The sequence below is a fragment of the Anser cygnoides genome, chromosome 9 (genome assembly GCF_040182565.1).
Source record: "Anser cygnoides isolate HZ-2024a breed goose chromosome 9, Taihu_goose_T2T_genome, whole genome shotgun sequence".
Lineage (NCBI taxonomy): Eukaryota > Metazoa > Chordata > Aves > Anseriformes > Anatidae > Anser > Anser cygnoides.
The window spans coordinates 27156797-27173070 of NC_089881.1; the positions used below are offsets into that span (position 1 = coordinate 27156797).

Sequence of the window (16274 nt, forward strand, 5' to 3'; positions counted from 1 at the left end):
GGTCGTCCAACTCCGAGAATCTTGTAGCTCAAGATCTACCATTAATAATAAAAACTGAGGCAAAATAACCCCCATTAAGTGCCTCCACCAAATAAAGAAAACTAAGAGTGTACAGCTGTCTTCAAGAGTATTTCCAGTCTTCGACAGCATATTTTGTGAGCATGCAGAACCTCAATATTTGTACTTGCTAGATATATCTACTTTTGCTACAGACTGAAACTATTAATCCCACTAAATTTCTCTGTAAACAAACAAAAAAACAACAGGAAAAGGCTAGTTACAGCTGGGAGTTCAAATATATTTACTTTTAAATCGCTATAGCTGACTTTGGTTTGAACTTCATCTTCTGTTTTTGCTAAAAAGCGATGGAGGAATCTTAAAGCAATTAAATAGTTAAAACAAATGAGACTACATCATCTGCTTTACCAGCAAGGAGTAAGAGCTTGTTAATTGGGTATATCTAAGTTAAAAGTTGAACAGCCTCACTAGCTTCCTGCCAAACCCATCCTTTATTAGGAAATAATAATAAAACATAACGCTATTATGTGCTTTTGGACTAGTACAGAGTATAGGTGTCAGAACTAAGTAATTCCTAGCTAAAGGATGAATCTGAGCTTAACACAGGAAGTAGTAATACAGACTTCAGAACACTCGTTACTATGGTATTCATACTACTTTTGTGTCTTAGAATACAATGTGTGGCATTCTTTTACTCTGCACACAGTGAAGGAATTGTTTTCCTAATCAGGGTAGGTGCAGTTACTCAAGCAGCTACTTGATTTTTACTTGCCCAAATAGTATCACCGTTGTGTTTAAAAGCAATTTTATGTTCTACAGGGCTTACATTAGAGTTTATTCCATAGTAATCAAAATAAAAATTCCCTTTTCCCAAGCTCCATTTGGCTTCTGTGAAAAGCTTCAGCGGGTATTTCCTCTAGCAGCTCCCGGGCAAGTGATTATATATACTCTGAAAATAATTGCAGAACTAGAAGCTGGATATTTGCTAATGGTAGCTAGAATGGAGTTAAGAAAGTTTAGGGTTATAGCTGTTGAATATTTTAAATTATACTTCAAAGCTCCCCCCCCCTTTTTTTTTTTTAAGAATTGCTCAAGAGTTTGAGGAAGCCAGAAACATAACTTTTTATTTTTGCATCAAATGCAAATAACAGATCAAGCTCAGTTTACGAGGCCTGCAGAATATCGAACTGAACAAATGCATTCTGCCATGCTGTATGCACTGTGTAAGAAAACCTGGTCAAAACTTCAGTGCAATTGTGACTAGAAGAGCAAAGCAGTGCTATTACTGTTACATATTTATGTATCCTTATGTCATCAATACATTTATGGTAAAGCAGAATAGCGATCACTCTAGTGTATAAGCACTCCCATCAATCAGATTTTACACCTAAAACAGAAAGCAAAGGAATCGGTGCTAACCACCTTTATGTGGTGAAGTACAAACCCAGTGTCAAGGAATATTTTGAGCCATTTGATCGCAACAGAAGAAAATGTGAGCTGCAATTCCTTTATCTAGTAGAGAGAACTGGATATTGGACAATTACATCTGGCCCAAGGAATTCTGCTTCCTAGCGTTTGCTCAGTCTTCATCTGTAGCACTGCACTGGCCTTCAGCCAACAGTTTTTTCAAACTACTAGCAAGCTTAACTGACCACCATCTACAACCTTTCTAGCTGTTAGTTCTGGAACAAGTCCTTGTATTGCCAGTGCTTGAAACTGACATTTCTACTGAAGGTAGGAGTCCAGTTTCTTCTTGATATTATCAAAGGAATCCATTCCCATGTAGTCAGCTTGACCTTGTTCCCACCGTTCCTTGCGTTCTTCTGAAGATATGGTTGGTAATACTGGTGATGGTGTTGATACTGACATGTGGGACACTGCCTCTGTAACCTCTGCCTAAAATGAAAGGCAGAGTAAAAATACAGAAATACCTTGCATATTTAAGACAAGCAGCAGGCCATAGAACAGGACAACTAAATGGATGTTCTCATGCACAGCAACAAGCATTGCCGGTAAGCAGGGATCATGCAGCTTTCCTGGTAAAATAACAGAGTAACAGAAGTCACTTGGGGGGAGGGGAGTTTAAGTTCTTCATACCTCTCTACAGAAGCCACAAGAGAAAGCCAGAGTATAGACCAAGCCTGATAGCTGCAAATAGTTCGTTAGAAAGATGTAAGATTAAAGAGAACATATCTTAGAGATCAGTAACTTTAGGCTTAGAAAGGTTTAGAACTTAAACTGGCCCATGTACTAAGCTGAGACTGTAAAGTCTGCAGCCACCTGCTACTAAACTGTGCTTAACTAAGCTGTGCTTAAGAACTACAGTTAGAAGCATTATTTTGGCTTTACAAATATCAAGATTCATCACTGCAAGTCTACTTAAGTAACCTATTCTCTATTTATTGTAGGCCTACCCAGATTTGTTGTACCATGCAAGATCTGCATGTGAATATTGCATGCTCAGCTGAGGTTCTTCTGTTTGAGAATGTTACTAGCTGCAGCACATTAAGGATTAGGGCCCTTCTCTTTATTTACTGAAGTTACTACAGTATCATTTCCGGTGCACCATTATGCTCTTAAGTAGTTCTAGGCAAGCAGACAGCTATGTTCAAGACCACTATAGCATACTTCCCATCTGTGTTATCCTTTATTCCAAGCTTAAAAGAACAAAGCCAAAAAACTCTGCACCCCACCAGTTAAACTACACCCAGGCTTTGAAGTAGACAGAAGGAAATTAGTGAGATAGCACAAAATCTGTTGCGTATACTTAGGTAGTTTCTATAAGAACATTAAAACACATACCACGTTTACACCTGTGGTAGGTTCTTTAGCAATTCCATGCTGCTCTAATAATGGTAGAATATTAGTCATATAGGTATCCCACCACATGTTGAGGAATTCTGGGTGAACTACTTTAGGGTCATCCATATTGCCTTTTATGCTTTTTGTTTTGGAGTCATATGTATAGTTCCATGGCTTTGTGCTTCCCAGGAAATGCACCACTTTAGTATTTGCACCAAACCTGTTGAAAAGAAAACATCAAAACTCCCCAGTTTCTGCAGGTGTCTAGGAAACAAGAGTTTTGGCTGTCAAACAAATTTTTAACCTGCAGTCTTTGTAGGTGTCCAGAAAACAAATACGAATATATTTAGAAAACTAAACACTAAATAATAAAACTGCCAATGCCTACCGGGACTGAAAGCATCACTATGTAACGGGAAAAAATGCAGACAATTCTATGTTACACTAGTCAGAATACAGCCAAAACCTAACGGACTGAGCTATTTAAGTACTTACAGTCAAGTCTTTAGGTAGAGTGATGTCCATAGCTTGGGAGAGAGCAGTCTCAAGAAGCCACTGCAATTGGAACTAGTTGTAAAAGTGAAAAAGATTCTACTCCACAGTCAGTAATCCTGATAACGATGCATTACAAGCATTATGTAAAGAAGAGTCAGTAATAGAGTTACCCTTATGGACTACAGCCCTGTATAAAGGAACATCAGAAGGCCCTGCTGCAAGACTACCTCTGCAAAATAAAGCTTCTAACCTATATACGTATATATAATCAAAATAAAGACTATAATCTAGACTTTTCAGAGGACGTCTGACCTTGCTACAGGATCTTGCTAGACAGCCAATCGTTATTTTTCTAAATAATCTTACTTTGTTTTTAAAAACATTTTTTCAACACTTTTAACTCCCTTTTCAATGTGGACTTGAAGCTTTTGTCCTGTTACTGCTATGGTCTTTTGTAAAAGAAGTGTAGATAATATCCATCCCTTTTGTAGTAAAGAACTTACACTAAAAGAGACAGCATTCATTTAATTCCTCTATGATTCCAGAAATAGCATTCAGCTTGAGTCAGTTTGGAGAACAAGCAATACTACTCTCTCTAGTAATAGCGACTGTCTCATCTAGCTCATTTTGTGTCGCGTTAGGATTTCTCAAAACACTAATGAAATGGATAATAATGCCAAACTGGTTTATCTAACAGCTTTCTTTATTTGAGCATACCCTGATCATTTGGACCAGGATTTGGTTGAGTTATGCTACATACAGAGACTGTACAGGTATGTTTCAAAGACCATACAATATTCAAAACAATTTAGGTGGGGATTTTGTGCTATCGTGGTATTTGACTATTTCCATACACTATTTTGACCGTTATCGACCTTACTGCCAAATGAAAACCCACGCATGGGTGAAACAAGGTCAAGAATTCCAGTAATTGCAATTTAAAAAAAAAATATGAATACACGCTGGGGGGGGGGAGGAGTGTCAGTTTCTGGGCTCTAACTTCAAAACCCATATGTCAAGATTTGGCTTAGTAGGGCTACCTTAGCTTTGTTAACTGTGACAGCACTATTTAGCAGCCTGAGTTGTCTTCATCATAGGCTGCTGTTGCTCTCAAGAAACTTGTCATTGTTTAAAAATCAAGGCTACCTAAAACTTCTTATACAATCTCTAGTTTATGTTATTTTGTTACACTGCTTCTGCAAATGGAGAAGTGTATTCTTAGTATTCTGCCCACTAAAGACCTGTACAACAATTGACAGATGCCAGGCTTCTACTATGCCCTCAGTATCTGCTTTCTAGATAAGATGCAGTACTTTATTCTGATGTTTAAGCTGAACTGTTAAAAAGCTTTATGTCCACATTTGCTACAGCAACTGATCTGTCTTTCCCCATCTCCCAAAATTCAATGTTTTGAAGTTAGAGACCATTTATCATTACTTGGCATTTTCTTTACCAAGACTGCTGTGAAGGTTAGCCTTGCTGTACAAAGCTACAAAGAGCTTTGTTATCAATGCCAGTAGGTTTAAATTTCAGTTTATTCCAACTGCTGTTTACTGTGAGTAGCTGATCTAACCAAAGGAAGTTGTTCCACCTATCGAACAGAACATTCTACTTAAAAGCTGCACTTCCAGCATTACACTGTTTGAAGGTCTGCTGAGTTCAGTTAGGCAATCAATTCAATCACTTATATGGAATTTTCTTCATCAGGAGTCCCCAGTCCAAGTAGTCTTTCCTAGCAACAAGGTCATTTGTGAATTTAAGGTCATGTGGATAACCACCAACCAGTCATGGAAAACAGACATACTTTACAATACACGTTAGCTTATCAAATGTTGTCCAACTACTTAGTCATTCTCAGGCTTGCATAGATTTCTTTAAATAAGTATTCCACTTTTAGCATGACAGTATTTCAGATGGTGTTTTGATCACAAGACACAGTCTGACCTTGAGCCAGCACAGTCCTGCTTGTGCTAGCTGCTGCTTTAGACACTAGTAACTCGATGTCATTCAAAGATCAGATTGTTTTTTTGCAATTGGTACTTTCCTCCCTCCCCCAGCTGTCATAGCTCTTAATGAATATGGGTTTCAGTGTAACATTTCAGCTTTTATAGCTGCCCCCTTTTCTGCTGTTTAACACTTTTGAGTGACCTTGCCACTGACAGAGGGTTTACTCACAAACCAAATTTAATACTGCTAGGGAAGAGACTTTTTTTCCTTACACTGTAAGTGTGCAACAACATGGTGCCTGGCTATAGTGTTCCATCTTGCTATTACTTAAGGAACAGTCTTAGATCTAGAAAGACTGTTGGGAAAGAATTCTACCTCTATGCAAGTCCTTGTTTATTATGTTTATTTGAATAGTGGATAGGCTGATTGCAGCTACCAGTTGTTAAATGCCAAAAGTAATTTAAGTGATGAGAGTGCAAGTTATTTGGACAGGAACAATACCATCAGTGACATGCTGAAGTTCAGCTCAAGAAGATTCAAGAGCTATTGCCTTTGGCTAGAGCTCTAACTGACAGTATCCTATACTGGTGTTGCGATTCTCTCTTTTGCATGTAAGCTGTCGAGTGATGTTGATTTACAGAAAGCACATTACCACCAGGAATAAGTGGTTTAAACTACCAATAGTTTTCAAAGCTTATCTATCATCAGGAGAGTATTAATTTAATTAACTATTAATGTTTTTACTTTAAAGTAAAACTTCAAAGTAAACTTTATTTTAAAGAGTAGAAATTTATACGGTCACACTTAAAGTTTCTTTTTTTAAATGGCGACCATTAAGTTCACATTGTACTTGTTCACTATGTTACAATACATTAGTTTATATACGCTCTTGAAGGTCTTCCTAGAATTCTGAACTTACGCTTTAAATGCTGGAAGGTAAGAGTACACAGAACTGCTGCTCAAGTTATAAATAAATGGTAGATGTTTGTTCATGTCTGTTGTTGCCCAGCTGCTGAAGAAGGTGTTTAATAACCCCTGGTCTGCACCTGAAAGATAAAGGATTTATAAGCTACAAGCATACAGCTATTTTAGAGTCTTTCAGTCACTCTACCAGGCCTTCCTAATTAAGAGTTGGTAATGCAGTTTGTCATGTCCAGTAGGAGTTTGGCACTGATCCCTACAGTTCTATTTGTAAACAATCCTATAAACCTTGCAGTCTTTGAAAATCCAAAAAAAACACAAACAAAACAACAAACAGAATGAAAGTAGTAGTATGTGCAAGGTTACTTTTGGTTTTTAAGAGACAGCAGGCTACTCTCAATCCCTGCCATTCAGTTTATTTTACAGTGTTATCTTCAGGCAGTACAAGACAGCAGAAAAGACTTGACAATTGGGTACTAAACAGTTGCTTCAGCAAAACTGTAGCTCACATGACCAAGTGCTAACGATCAGTTTTATTATTTATGCTTACAGATACATGACCATGGTCTTGAAGCTGGAGTCAGTGGTCTTTGAAACCTGCAGCCCAAGATGCATCTACCTATAATGGGATCTAATAAGGAAAGCACATTCGGTCTTAGACACAGCACTAAAACAGAACCTTAATCAAATCCGTTAACAGGCAATGGAAGTTCCTAGTTCTGTACTATAAAGCTGCTGACTAACCCCTTAGTGAGGATAACCACCTAAATCATGGCTAGAGCTACAGTTTTGGGAGGGGTCAGTTTGCAAGTAGAAGTTGTAATGAGGTCAAATGAGCCTAAAGTTGTCTGGTATGTCAGTAGTAGAGTAGCTAAAAAAAATAAGCACCTGGCCCAAAGCAGACTAGTTTACAAGCAACTACTGAGAATTAAAAGCTACTTACATACCCTCTCATTCATTATTGCAGTCAATATACTTAGACTAAAGTGTATGCAATGTATTCAAGAACTGTAATTAGTTCCTCTTATGAAGGAGATTGAAGAGAGTCCCTCAACTTGCATTTGCTGTCTTCCCTCCACCTGTAACTGCATTCACAACTAGCATTGCAAAACAGGAGATAGATAGTTAAGAGACAGTATGTTTTATTTTAATCTTTAATTTTCTGAAGCACTCAGTTGCTGCTGATTCGGGAAAAAGGTTTGCTTGCTTTTCTTTGAATGACCTATAGTTAAAGTCAGGACAGTAGAAAGGTTACACCCTCGATGCAATTTGAGCAGAATTTGCTTTTTGTAACTGAAGTGCCAACACCGACACTTTGCAATTAAACTTACAGGACATACACTGACAAATACGAGTTCTAAATATCCCACTACAGCTGTGAGCATACATGCAGATTGCAGAGCAGGACACCGCAGACAGATTCAGTCCAGTAATTTCAGCCCCCTGACTTGCCTCTCTGCCCCTACGGATGAAAAGCACTTTTGAACAAGTTGCCTGTCACAAGAGATCAGAGTCAAAGAAAGCAGACAAGACCTCTGGTCTTTACTCAGTTATGAGTAACATCTCAAATTCTAACTTAAAACAGCGTTATGAATGTTTATGCTAAAAGTAAAATAATCTAGAAGATAAAGTCTTGGAGACCTCAGAACAGGTAGCTCATAATTAAAGGGGTAGCAGTGTGTTTAACTTACTCTACGTGACTTTATCATTCAGACCTGTTCCACATACTCTTTTTTTCCAGATTGCATGCATTTGTGCCAAAGCAGCCACTGAAAGCAAAGTTTAGCTGTCCTAGTTCAGACTTCAACAGTAGTCTTGTACAGATTGGCCCTTAAACATAAAATCAGGCAGTAGTTAATTAGCTACATGTCTACAGATAGAGGTCTGCTGCATTATGTCTTTAAAAGTAAAAGCAACTGTTTTAGATACCAGGGTAAAAAGCCAGAGGATTGTTTAAGTCTTATCAACAGCTCTTACGGTATCAATACTACCTGAGTTCTTTCAAAAAAAAAGAACAGACTTTTTTCCTCCTCTAGTTCCCTATTGTCTATTTGAACTTCACCTTTCTACATAAAGTAGTTGTCACTATATAAGTAGCTGTCATTGTACCATTTCTGCACAACAGCATTACATAGGAGCTATCCCTCTGCTCTAGTTTATCATCAGGAAATGCCCTGGAAGGTCTTGCATTTCCTAGTTAGTACTACTGTAGATGTGGTGCTTTGAGCTTGATTTCAGCATAACTTGGTAGATTACAGAGTTTGCATCCCTGTACCCTATTAAGGGCAGTAACCCTCCACTGATGTTTCTTAGGAAGTTTCCTAGGAACTTTTATTACTGTCTGAATCAATTTAAGTTTAAATCCACTCTCTCCAAGTTCATAAGCTCAATAACAGCATATACAGGTAGAAACAGGTAAGTCTCCACTGCCTCATTATTTAGATCAATACTACCATTTAGTAAAAGCTAAGTAAGTTTATAGCTGAAGTTAAAATTACAGTTCTAAAAATTTGGTACTTAAACCATTAACCCACCATTTTTGTTGTTAACAGCTGCAACGATGGCTACATGTTGACAACATCAAGGAAGTTTCACCATTTTGTGGCTTTAGCTCTGGAGTCAGAAAGAACACTGAGGAAGCCGTTCTATTTTTTTTAAAAGAACAGGGGCCTTAGGCTTAGAAGATGGACTTGCTAGGAGTCAAGCTTAAAGCTCAAAGGAGACAAGTCTCAGATATAACTGGAGCTACTCAGTGAGTTCCCATAAAGTTTTTCTTTTTTTTATTCCAACAGTTCAGTGCCATCCTGCAGCTTTTGTAGTATCTAGAGGATCAATTTACCTCCAACATTTGAGAGCACTCCTAGAGCTACCAACCACTGCCTCTTTAGTCATGAGGTATAGACAGACCCTTCATTTCAGTACCTATTTTCACTCATTTACCTGGTAATATTAAGCATCCAACTGAGACTTATGTTCTATAATAGGCCACACATAGGAGCCCATAAAGTTACAGGGATGATTCTACAAACTAAGACCGGCATCTAGAATTTTTACCATTTACAGAGTACTGGAAGGTAAGTCAACAAGCTGACTAATTGCCTTCAAGTAAGAGTAAAATCTAATGGTCTTATTACAGAGTTTTCTGCAGCTTTTTTGGTAAGACTTGGTTTTGTGCCACAGTAGCTACATAATGAAATTTAGTGACTGAAACAGAGAGCTCGTCATTTAGAAGCCTTCAACTACAGCAGATTTCAAGCAACGTGTGTTCACTGCAATGGTAATAGATTGCAAAGACTAACAGGACAGCAGAAGTTGGCTTCTCAAACTTAAGTCTGGCACAGTGACCAATCCTAAGTGACCTACAGTGGGTAGCAGTCAATGCTGCACACACTTGATATTGGGAAAAAGATGGTCACCATCCTATAATGATAGGAAGCTATCACACAATATCAAGAGACTGTTTTATCTTCAAATAATTTAGTTTCTTTGAAGGTGCACTCAAGTTGCTTGTACTACTCTTCCTTCCTCACAGTAACTTGAGTTAACATAGAACACCTGGCCTTGAGTGTTGAAGAGCTGAATTTATTTAGCCATGCATGAAGCATAGCACTACAGTTTCAATTTGCTCATGCATTCACTGCACTTGCTGTATCCCAAGACTCCTTGTTACGTGATTTTGCTTTGCTAATGCTTACAGCTGCCGGCTTAGAGGCCGAACTCTTATGTTATTCCAGGAAACCTGATGAAAGTAGTTGTTTTACATATTGGAATAATATCTTCTATTGCGATAAGATAGTGTAGTTACACTGGAGTTCAGAATTCCATCAGAGTCCCCATGATACATATCTAGTTACTGAGCCATCCCAACCACCGTTACCATTGTGGTCTAACTTACATTGGAATACAAATGAATACATACCATCAAAGCTGCCTTTCTCTGTGGCAAACTGTAACAGCTGATTGTATGTTTCAATGGAAGGTCGGTAAACAAAAACTCCAGAATTAAAACAATCAGGCCAGCCTGGATCTGGTGCTGCAGACAGCTCTTCTCTCTCAAAAAGCTCATCGATATTTGACAAAACCTAGTTGTAGGGGGGCAAAAAATTGCTTTCTGGTTTCTAGGGTAGGAATTGGGGTATCTTGTTTTAATGGATTTTGACATCCATCTTAAGACATGAAATAAAATTCTCATATTGATGCTCTTGTCTTATGGAAGACGATATGGAGATAGCGCCCACACACTACATGTTACAAGGAATTACTTAGAAATAAGTGCACATACATTTTTAGAGAGTTACCAGTCCAAACAGCAAGACCACCTCTGTCATCCCTCCTTCCCCTCAAAAATAAAACAAATCAAACACCACAAAAAAATCCAACCAACAACCCTCATACCAGGTCATGAAGAGGTACCATGAGACATGACCACTTACCATTGTGTCTGCATCCATGAAAACACACTTTGAAAACTGTGTCAGTTCCCAGCAGTGAAGCTTTGTTAACGTGACACCCAGCTCAGGTCTCTTCATTAATGCTAAGTGTGCTGAATCCCCACTATCCAGGATGTTTACCAAAATCACTTCATGAAATACTTTTTCTAGCACTTCCCTGTGGAAAGAGTTCGCGGCCAAAATTTAGTTCTATTGTTCCAGTACTGAACCACTTAACAATTCCATGAACAAAAGTGCAGTAACAGAGAACCTGGCAATATTTCTTGTGCCAGCAGTAAGAGTTGAGTACATTCGGTGGGATGCATAAATATACCTGTCAACCTCAAGGTTTCTGGTTTGTAGCGGGCACCTTTTAGGGAGCAAAGAATTACTACCTTCCCCACTCCCCCAGGGCTTTAATTGGTATTACTACCAGGTACATGGTTACATAGTACAAGCTTTCCACATGGCTTTTTTTCCCCAGGGTCAAACTAATTTTTGGTGAGTGAACAGTCTACTTTCAACAGGCAGTTAAGAAATGGGAAGTTGTTAGAGTACCTTGAGCAGGACACCAGCTGAATCCTAAACAGCTGAAAGGGAAGTTTATACAGTAATCATGACAACATCATTCCGGATTTGTGACTACTAGGGCCATGTGACCTGACCCAGTTACTGAAACTTTCTTTATCCTAAAAATCTGTAAGGGCTCACTTAATTGTCGTTCTGGGTACAGCAGCATTTTGACTCAATATTATTTTCACCTTGAAGGTGACTTAAGTTTTCAGACAGCATAGTACCTTTTTGTGGTAGATATCCAACCTTTGCTTTACCATAACTGTTTAGTTCAAGAGACATTCATGCAGCTTAAAACATGAAGTATCTGTAAAGTCTCACTATTCTATAGAGTATTTTGTACCAATAACTCCAGACCATTCGATTTGAGCCACAGAGCTTGTAAACGTGTTTTAGAACGCTGTTTTGCAAGGCTGTCTTTACACCAACAGTTTGGTACAGACAGTTGCTTCTGAATTTAAGGCATATGTTGCTTGTGGACACAAAGTATGAAGTTCCATTTAACTACCTATCGAGTAGCGTATCTATTGGTTTTCTTGCTATAGCTGTTTTAAGGGCATGGTACTAACTGCATTGGTCTATCACAGTAAGCACGTCTGTGTGATTCATCTTGAAGGCGCACAGTCACTTAATATGTTAGATGTACCTATGTGAACCATCTTTATAGCGATAAGACTGTTCAGCTCCCACAGAACTCCAGAGAGATTGATTTGTTACTGAACCACTACCATCCCTGTACGTTATCTTTTCAGAACTTCTCACGTAGAAAGTCTTGACCTGTAATCTGTAGTTCATATAGCAAGTGAGTTATTCCCCACCAACAACCCTTAGATGTGGAAAAAGCAACTTGTCAGTTCCATGCTGAGACTAGTTCTAGAGAGGCTGTAGAAAGCAGCTGTCTCAATTTGTGGTAATACTCAAATGCCTTCATGCTGCTGATTTAACATACGTGATTGCTACATTAGTTCTACTCATTTTCTTCTCCATGATAAAATCTGATTTGAAGCATCTACTAAATTTCAATAGTTTGGGTTACAATAACTCAATCCAGAATGCTTCAGATGTAAATACCAATCCCCTACTTCCATCTCCATATGCATACATACGCAGCTAATGAAGGCATGGGCAACTTTGCATTGTCAGACAGTTTTAAGTAGGGCTACAAAAGAGCAAAGATCTAGTTGAAATATGCCGTAGCTTAGTGCTCTAACTAGAGAGTATTTTTTAAATTTATCATATGGAAAAAAAAATGTTTTATGTCTGAAGCTCTTACAGAATTCCAGATAGTTTAAGTTAATTCTGCTAAGCTTAGTTCAGTTTCCAGAGTTTTGGAAGGTTACCAGCAAGAAATTTAACTTTTTTCAACCTTCACAACAGCAGCAGCTGTGGCAGTTTACTGTATTTAAGTGACCTTACCTCATAGAATCTGAGACCTGAGGAGTTATAAGTGCAGTCAACTTCCTTGTTGTTCTGTGCTGTTGCAAGGATGAACCAAGTACGAGTGCTCCTTTCACATAGGAATCATTTGTGGCTAGAGTCACAAAGGACTGGTCTGGAAGAAATTAACTTGGTCAAAGTTAGCACAGTCTGCTACTTTAAGACTAAAGACCTCTAACATGCACTAACTCAGCATTGCGCCTACCTATGTGGCAGAACAAAGCATATTAGCATTGCGTAGCTATACTTGCTATTAATAGTTTGACACATGGCAAAATGCAGTACAAAAAACGGTTGCAAGAGAAAACCAGTTGCAGTTTTCCCCACGGGTTAAATATGTCATGCCAGATGTTACAGATGATCAAAAAGGTCTAGAGATGTATTTTAGCCAATTATGTACTATTTTTAAGCTAAAACTATTAGAGGCAGTAAGCTTGCATTTTTTCTTTTTTTAAAGTTAGTAGCAGCAGAGCTTTATAAAGCTACACTGGGCTCAGCTTTGAACCCTGAAGCTAGGGCACAATAAAACTTATGTTTTGTTTTCAAATGAAAGTACGCATTGAATTAGATCTTGGACAACAGTACTAAGTCTTAGTAGCTCAGGATTTTGCAGATGAGTTGTTTAGAAAGACATGGTTGCAGCTGTGTAACAAGAATGCAAGATTTAAATGGGAAGTATCTAGTAATATGATAAGCAATTCAAGACTTGTAGCAATAGTTTTTGCTCTTTAATGCTCTCTAGAGAGGTAAGGCTGGATTGTTACTATAATTCTCTGCTCTAGCAGTACCTTAAAAATAGAAGATGCATCACTTTGCTATATACTACTTATCGAGGCCATATAATACAAGCTTTTGCCAGGGTGGGACTGACATAGGCAAAAAAGCGACCTTTAAATTTCCTTAGTTCATTGTTAGCTGTCATTACATAGCCCTTTCCAAGCTACAAGGCTTTATAAAGAAGCATGCTTTTTTCCTAACAAACTATTTTAACACTATGAGCAAAACGGTTTCTTCCCAACAATTTCAATAGTAGATTTTTACAGTAGAATTTATTTTTGAAACATTTATTTTCTTTACAGAAGTTAACTAGTTTAGATCAGGATGGGGAATGAGGGTTCTGGGCACTTAGAGACTTAAGATCAAGCATAGTAGTAAGATTAAAATACCAACTACTCTATTTTCAGGTAGTATTGTTTGGGACAACTATTCAACCCATGAAAGTCACATTTTCGCCATTTTTTTTTTGGGGGGGGGGGGGGGGGGGTAATGCCATCTAAACAGTTGACAAACTCATGTACCATAATGGTCTATAAGCTCAGCAAACCTGGTTTGCAAGCTCTAGAGCGTTTTATAGCTAGTTTGTACTTCACCTAGCAGCAAAACCAGCTCATCCCCAGAAACATTGATTCTAGTGGTCAAATGCAAAATTCAAAAATGCTTCTATAATGCCAGAAATTAAGTATTTTTCAATTCACTTTCAAGTGCATTCAGGTTCTGTGTTGCCATGTTTGCTGGTTAGGTAGCTTGCATGACACACACAGGGGTTTTACAGAAAATACTGTCAATTTACAAATGGAGTAAGGGTTAAGAAGTCCCTATTACATCTCAACTGCAATAGGATTCACTATGACTGCTTGATGGGATGAAGGTATAAGCAACTTGTACAGCATCAAAATTAGTACAGCTTTCCAAAGTTTTGAATAGAGCATATTCTCTTTTGCACATTCTCTCAACTACAGTCATAGCAGAAGTACATTCACACGCTATAAATGAATCCATACTATGGTTTAGGCAAGACCAATTACTGCTCTATATGGAAGTAAAATCTGCAAGAGATAACGTGGGAGCGATATCTGCACAGCATTCTAATTGAGCTCTCAGCCAGAAGCATACCCAGGGACATGCTTGTCTGCCCAGCCCACAGGCTGTAGCAGCTGTATGGCACAGTCTTTGCAGGGGCCCCTAACAGAGAAGAGCAGCATTCCAGAAGCCTGAGCTAGGAGCAGTCATTAGGCAGTGTGCAGGACAGTACTAGAACGTTTGCCCCAGCTGTTTTATATTTGACCCAGGAACATTTAACTTGTTTTAGATGTGCCAGCGTACAGATCCAGAGTTCTCACAGTTGTTTGTCTACTCCCCTGCTCTCCGAGTTAGGTACTGGTACCTCTCAGTCCTGAGTACAGGATTCCTAGAGACAGGAGTAACTAAGCAAAGCATGCACTGGGAGAGGCAGAGCAGATGATTTCCTGCAGCCTTCCAGATCTGAAAGTGAAACCGGCGTCGCTGACAGCTTCACCAGAAGCAACAAGGGGGGAAAAGGGAAGAAAAAGAGGCCAGGCATACTTGGAAAGGCGGCAAGGAACTGCAGAGCACCGAGACGCCCGGAAACTACGAGCCCTCTTCCGTGTCTCAGGAGAGGGTGAGGGTTTCCTCCTGCGAGCCGCTGCAGCCCTACGAGCTCCCCGCGCCCTCCCGCCTCCCTCACGGCGGGGAACGGGGCCCGGCGCGGAGCCGGGCTGAAGCGGGAGCGTCCTCTTAACCCGCACGGAGGTGCCGGCGGGCCGTCCCCACGGCCCCCCGCGGGCAACCCCGGCCCCTACCGGCCGCGGCGTCAGCTCGCCGCGTCCTCGCATCGCGGGCCGCAGTCAGCAGCCCGCCCCGAGAGCTCGCCGCTGGCAAGGGCTGCTGCCTAAAAATAGGGGCCGCCGCGGCCCGCCCTGCCCCTGCGCCGCGGCCAGGACGCGGCCAGGGACGGCGTGCCAGCCCCGCTCGTCCAGCCCGCGCCGCCAGCAGCGCTCACGAGCCGCAGCACGGGGGCCGGGTGGCCGCGAGGAGGTGCGGCACTGACCTGCCATGGTACCGGCTCCGCGGGACGGCCGCAGCAGACGCGGCGACCGCGCTCCGAGCTCTGCGCTGCGGCCTCTCCTTATATAGGGGCGGGGCCGCGCGCCAGCTGTCTTTGGCCGGCAGGCGGAGGCCCCACCCCTCGGCGGCCGGGGGACCGCCTAGGGCGGGGCCTCCGCCATGATGGCCAGCGGCGGCGGCACGTCACTCGTCTTGGGGCTGCGGGCAGGGTCGGGCGGCGCGCGAGGTTCCTGGGCAGGGGGCGAAGGGGGCGCGTGGGACCGCGGCGTGAGGGCCGTGTGTCTCCCCTGGTGCCTCCTAGGCCGCCATGGCCTGGAAAATACTCCGCTGTGCGGAGGAAAGGTCGGAGCCACGGCTCGGGCTGGCAGCGCCGCTGGCCCGGGAGAGTGCTGCTGCTGCGGCCGCCCTAGGGAAGGGGTGGGGAGGAGCTTTCACTTTAGGGTTAACGCCCTCGTGGCTCAGTTAGGAGACTGTAACTGCTATCGTTGGTGGTGCTTGGCACCTCAAGGGAGTGCGTGTCGTTAGGTAAGATCACAGGATGGTTTGGGTTGCAAGGGACTAGACCTTAAAGACCATCTCATTCCAGCTCCCTACTCCCACCCCACGCCCCCGGCATGGGCAGGGACACCTCCCACCAGACCAGGTTTCTCCAAGCCCCATCCAGCCTGGCCTTAAACACTTCCAGGGATGGGACATCCACAACTTCTCTGGGCAACCTGCTCCAGTGCCTCACCACCCTCACAGTAAAGAATTTATTCTTCTAATCTAAATCTGCGCTCTTTTAGT

The 16274-nt window shown here is 41.0% G+C and overlaps 1 protein-coding gene across 6 annotated transcripts; it reads right to left on the minus strand.

Moving 5' to 3' along the window:
• Positions 1-1115: 1115 nt before the first annotated feature.
• On the minus strand, positions 1116-15877 carry GYG1 (glycogenin 1). Of its 6 annotated transcripts, none has more exons than XM_048059315.2 (9): positions 15472-15877; positions 12603-12738; positions 10617-10791; positions 10103-10265; positions 6734-6814; positions 6182-6308; positions 2821-3040; positions 2116-2166; positions 1116-1914 (listed from the first exon to the last, which is right to left on the minus strand). In XM_048059315.2, the coding sequence occupies exons 1-9, from the start codon at positions 15476-15478 to the stop codon at positions 1744-1746; spliced, it is 1131 nt and encodes a 376-aa protein (XP_047915272.1). In that variant the 5' UTR covers positions 15479-15877; the 3' UTR covers positions 1116-1743. The 6 variants fall into 6 exon arrangements, with proteins under 6 accessions (XP_047915272.1, XP_047915276.1, XP_047915274.1 ...); XM_048059319.2 differs by lacking the exon at positions 15472-15877 and adding an exon at positions 14967-15270; XM_048059317.2 differs by lacking the exon at positions 6734-6814 and having other exon boundaries at positions 15472-15872.
• Positions 15878-16274: the final 397 nt, after the last annotated feature.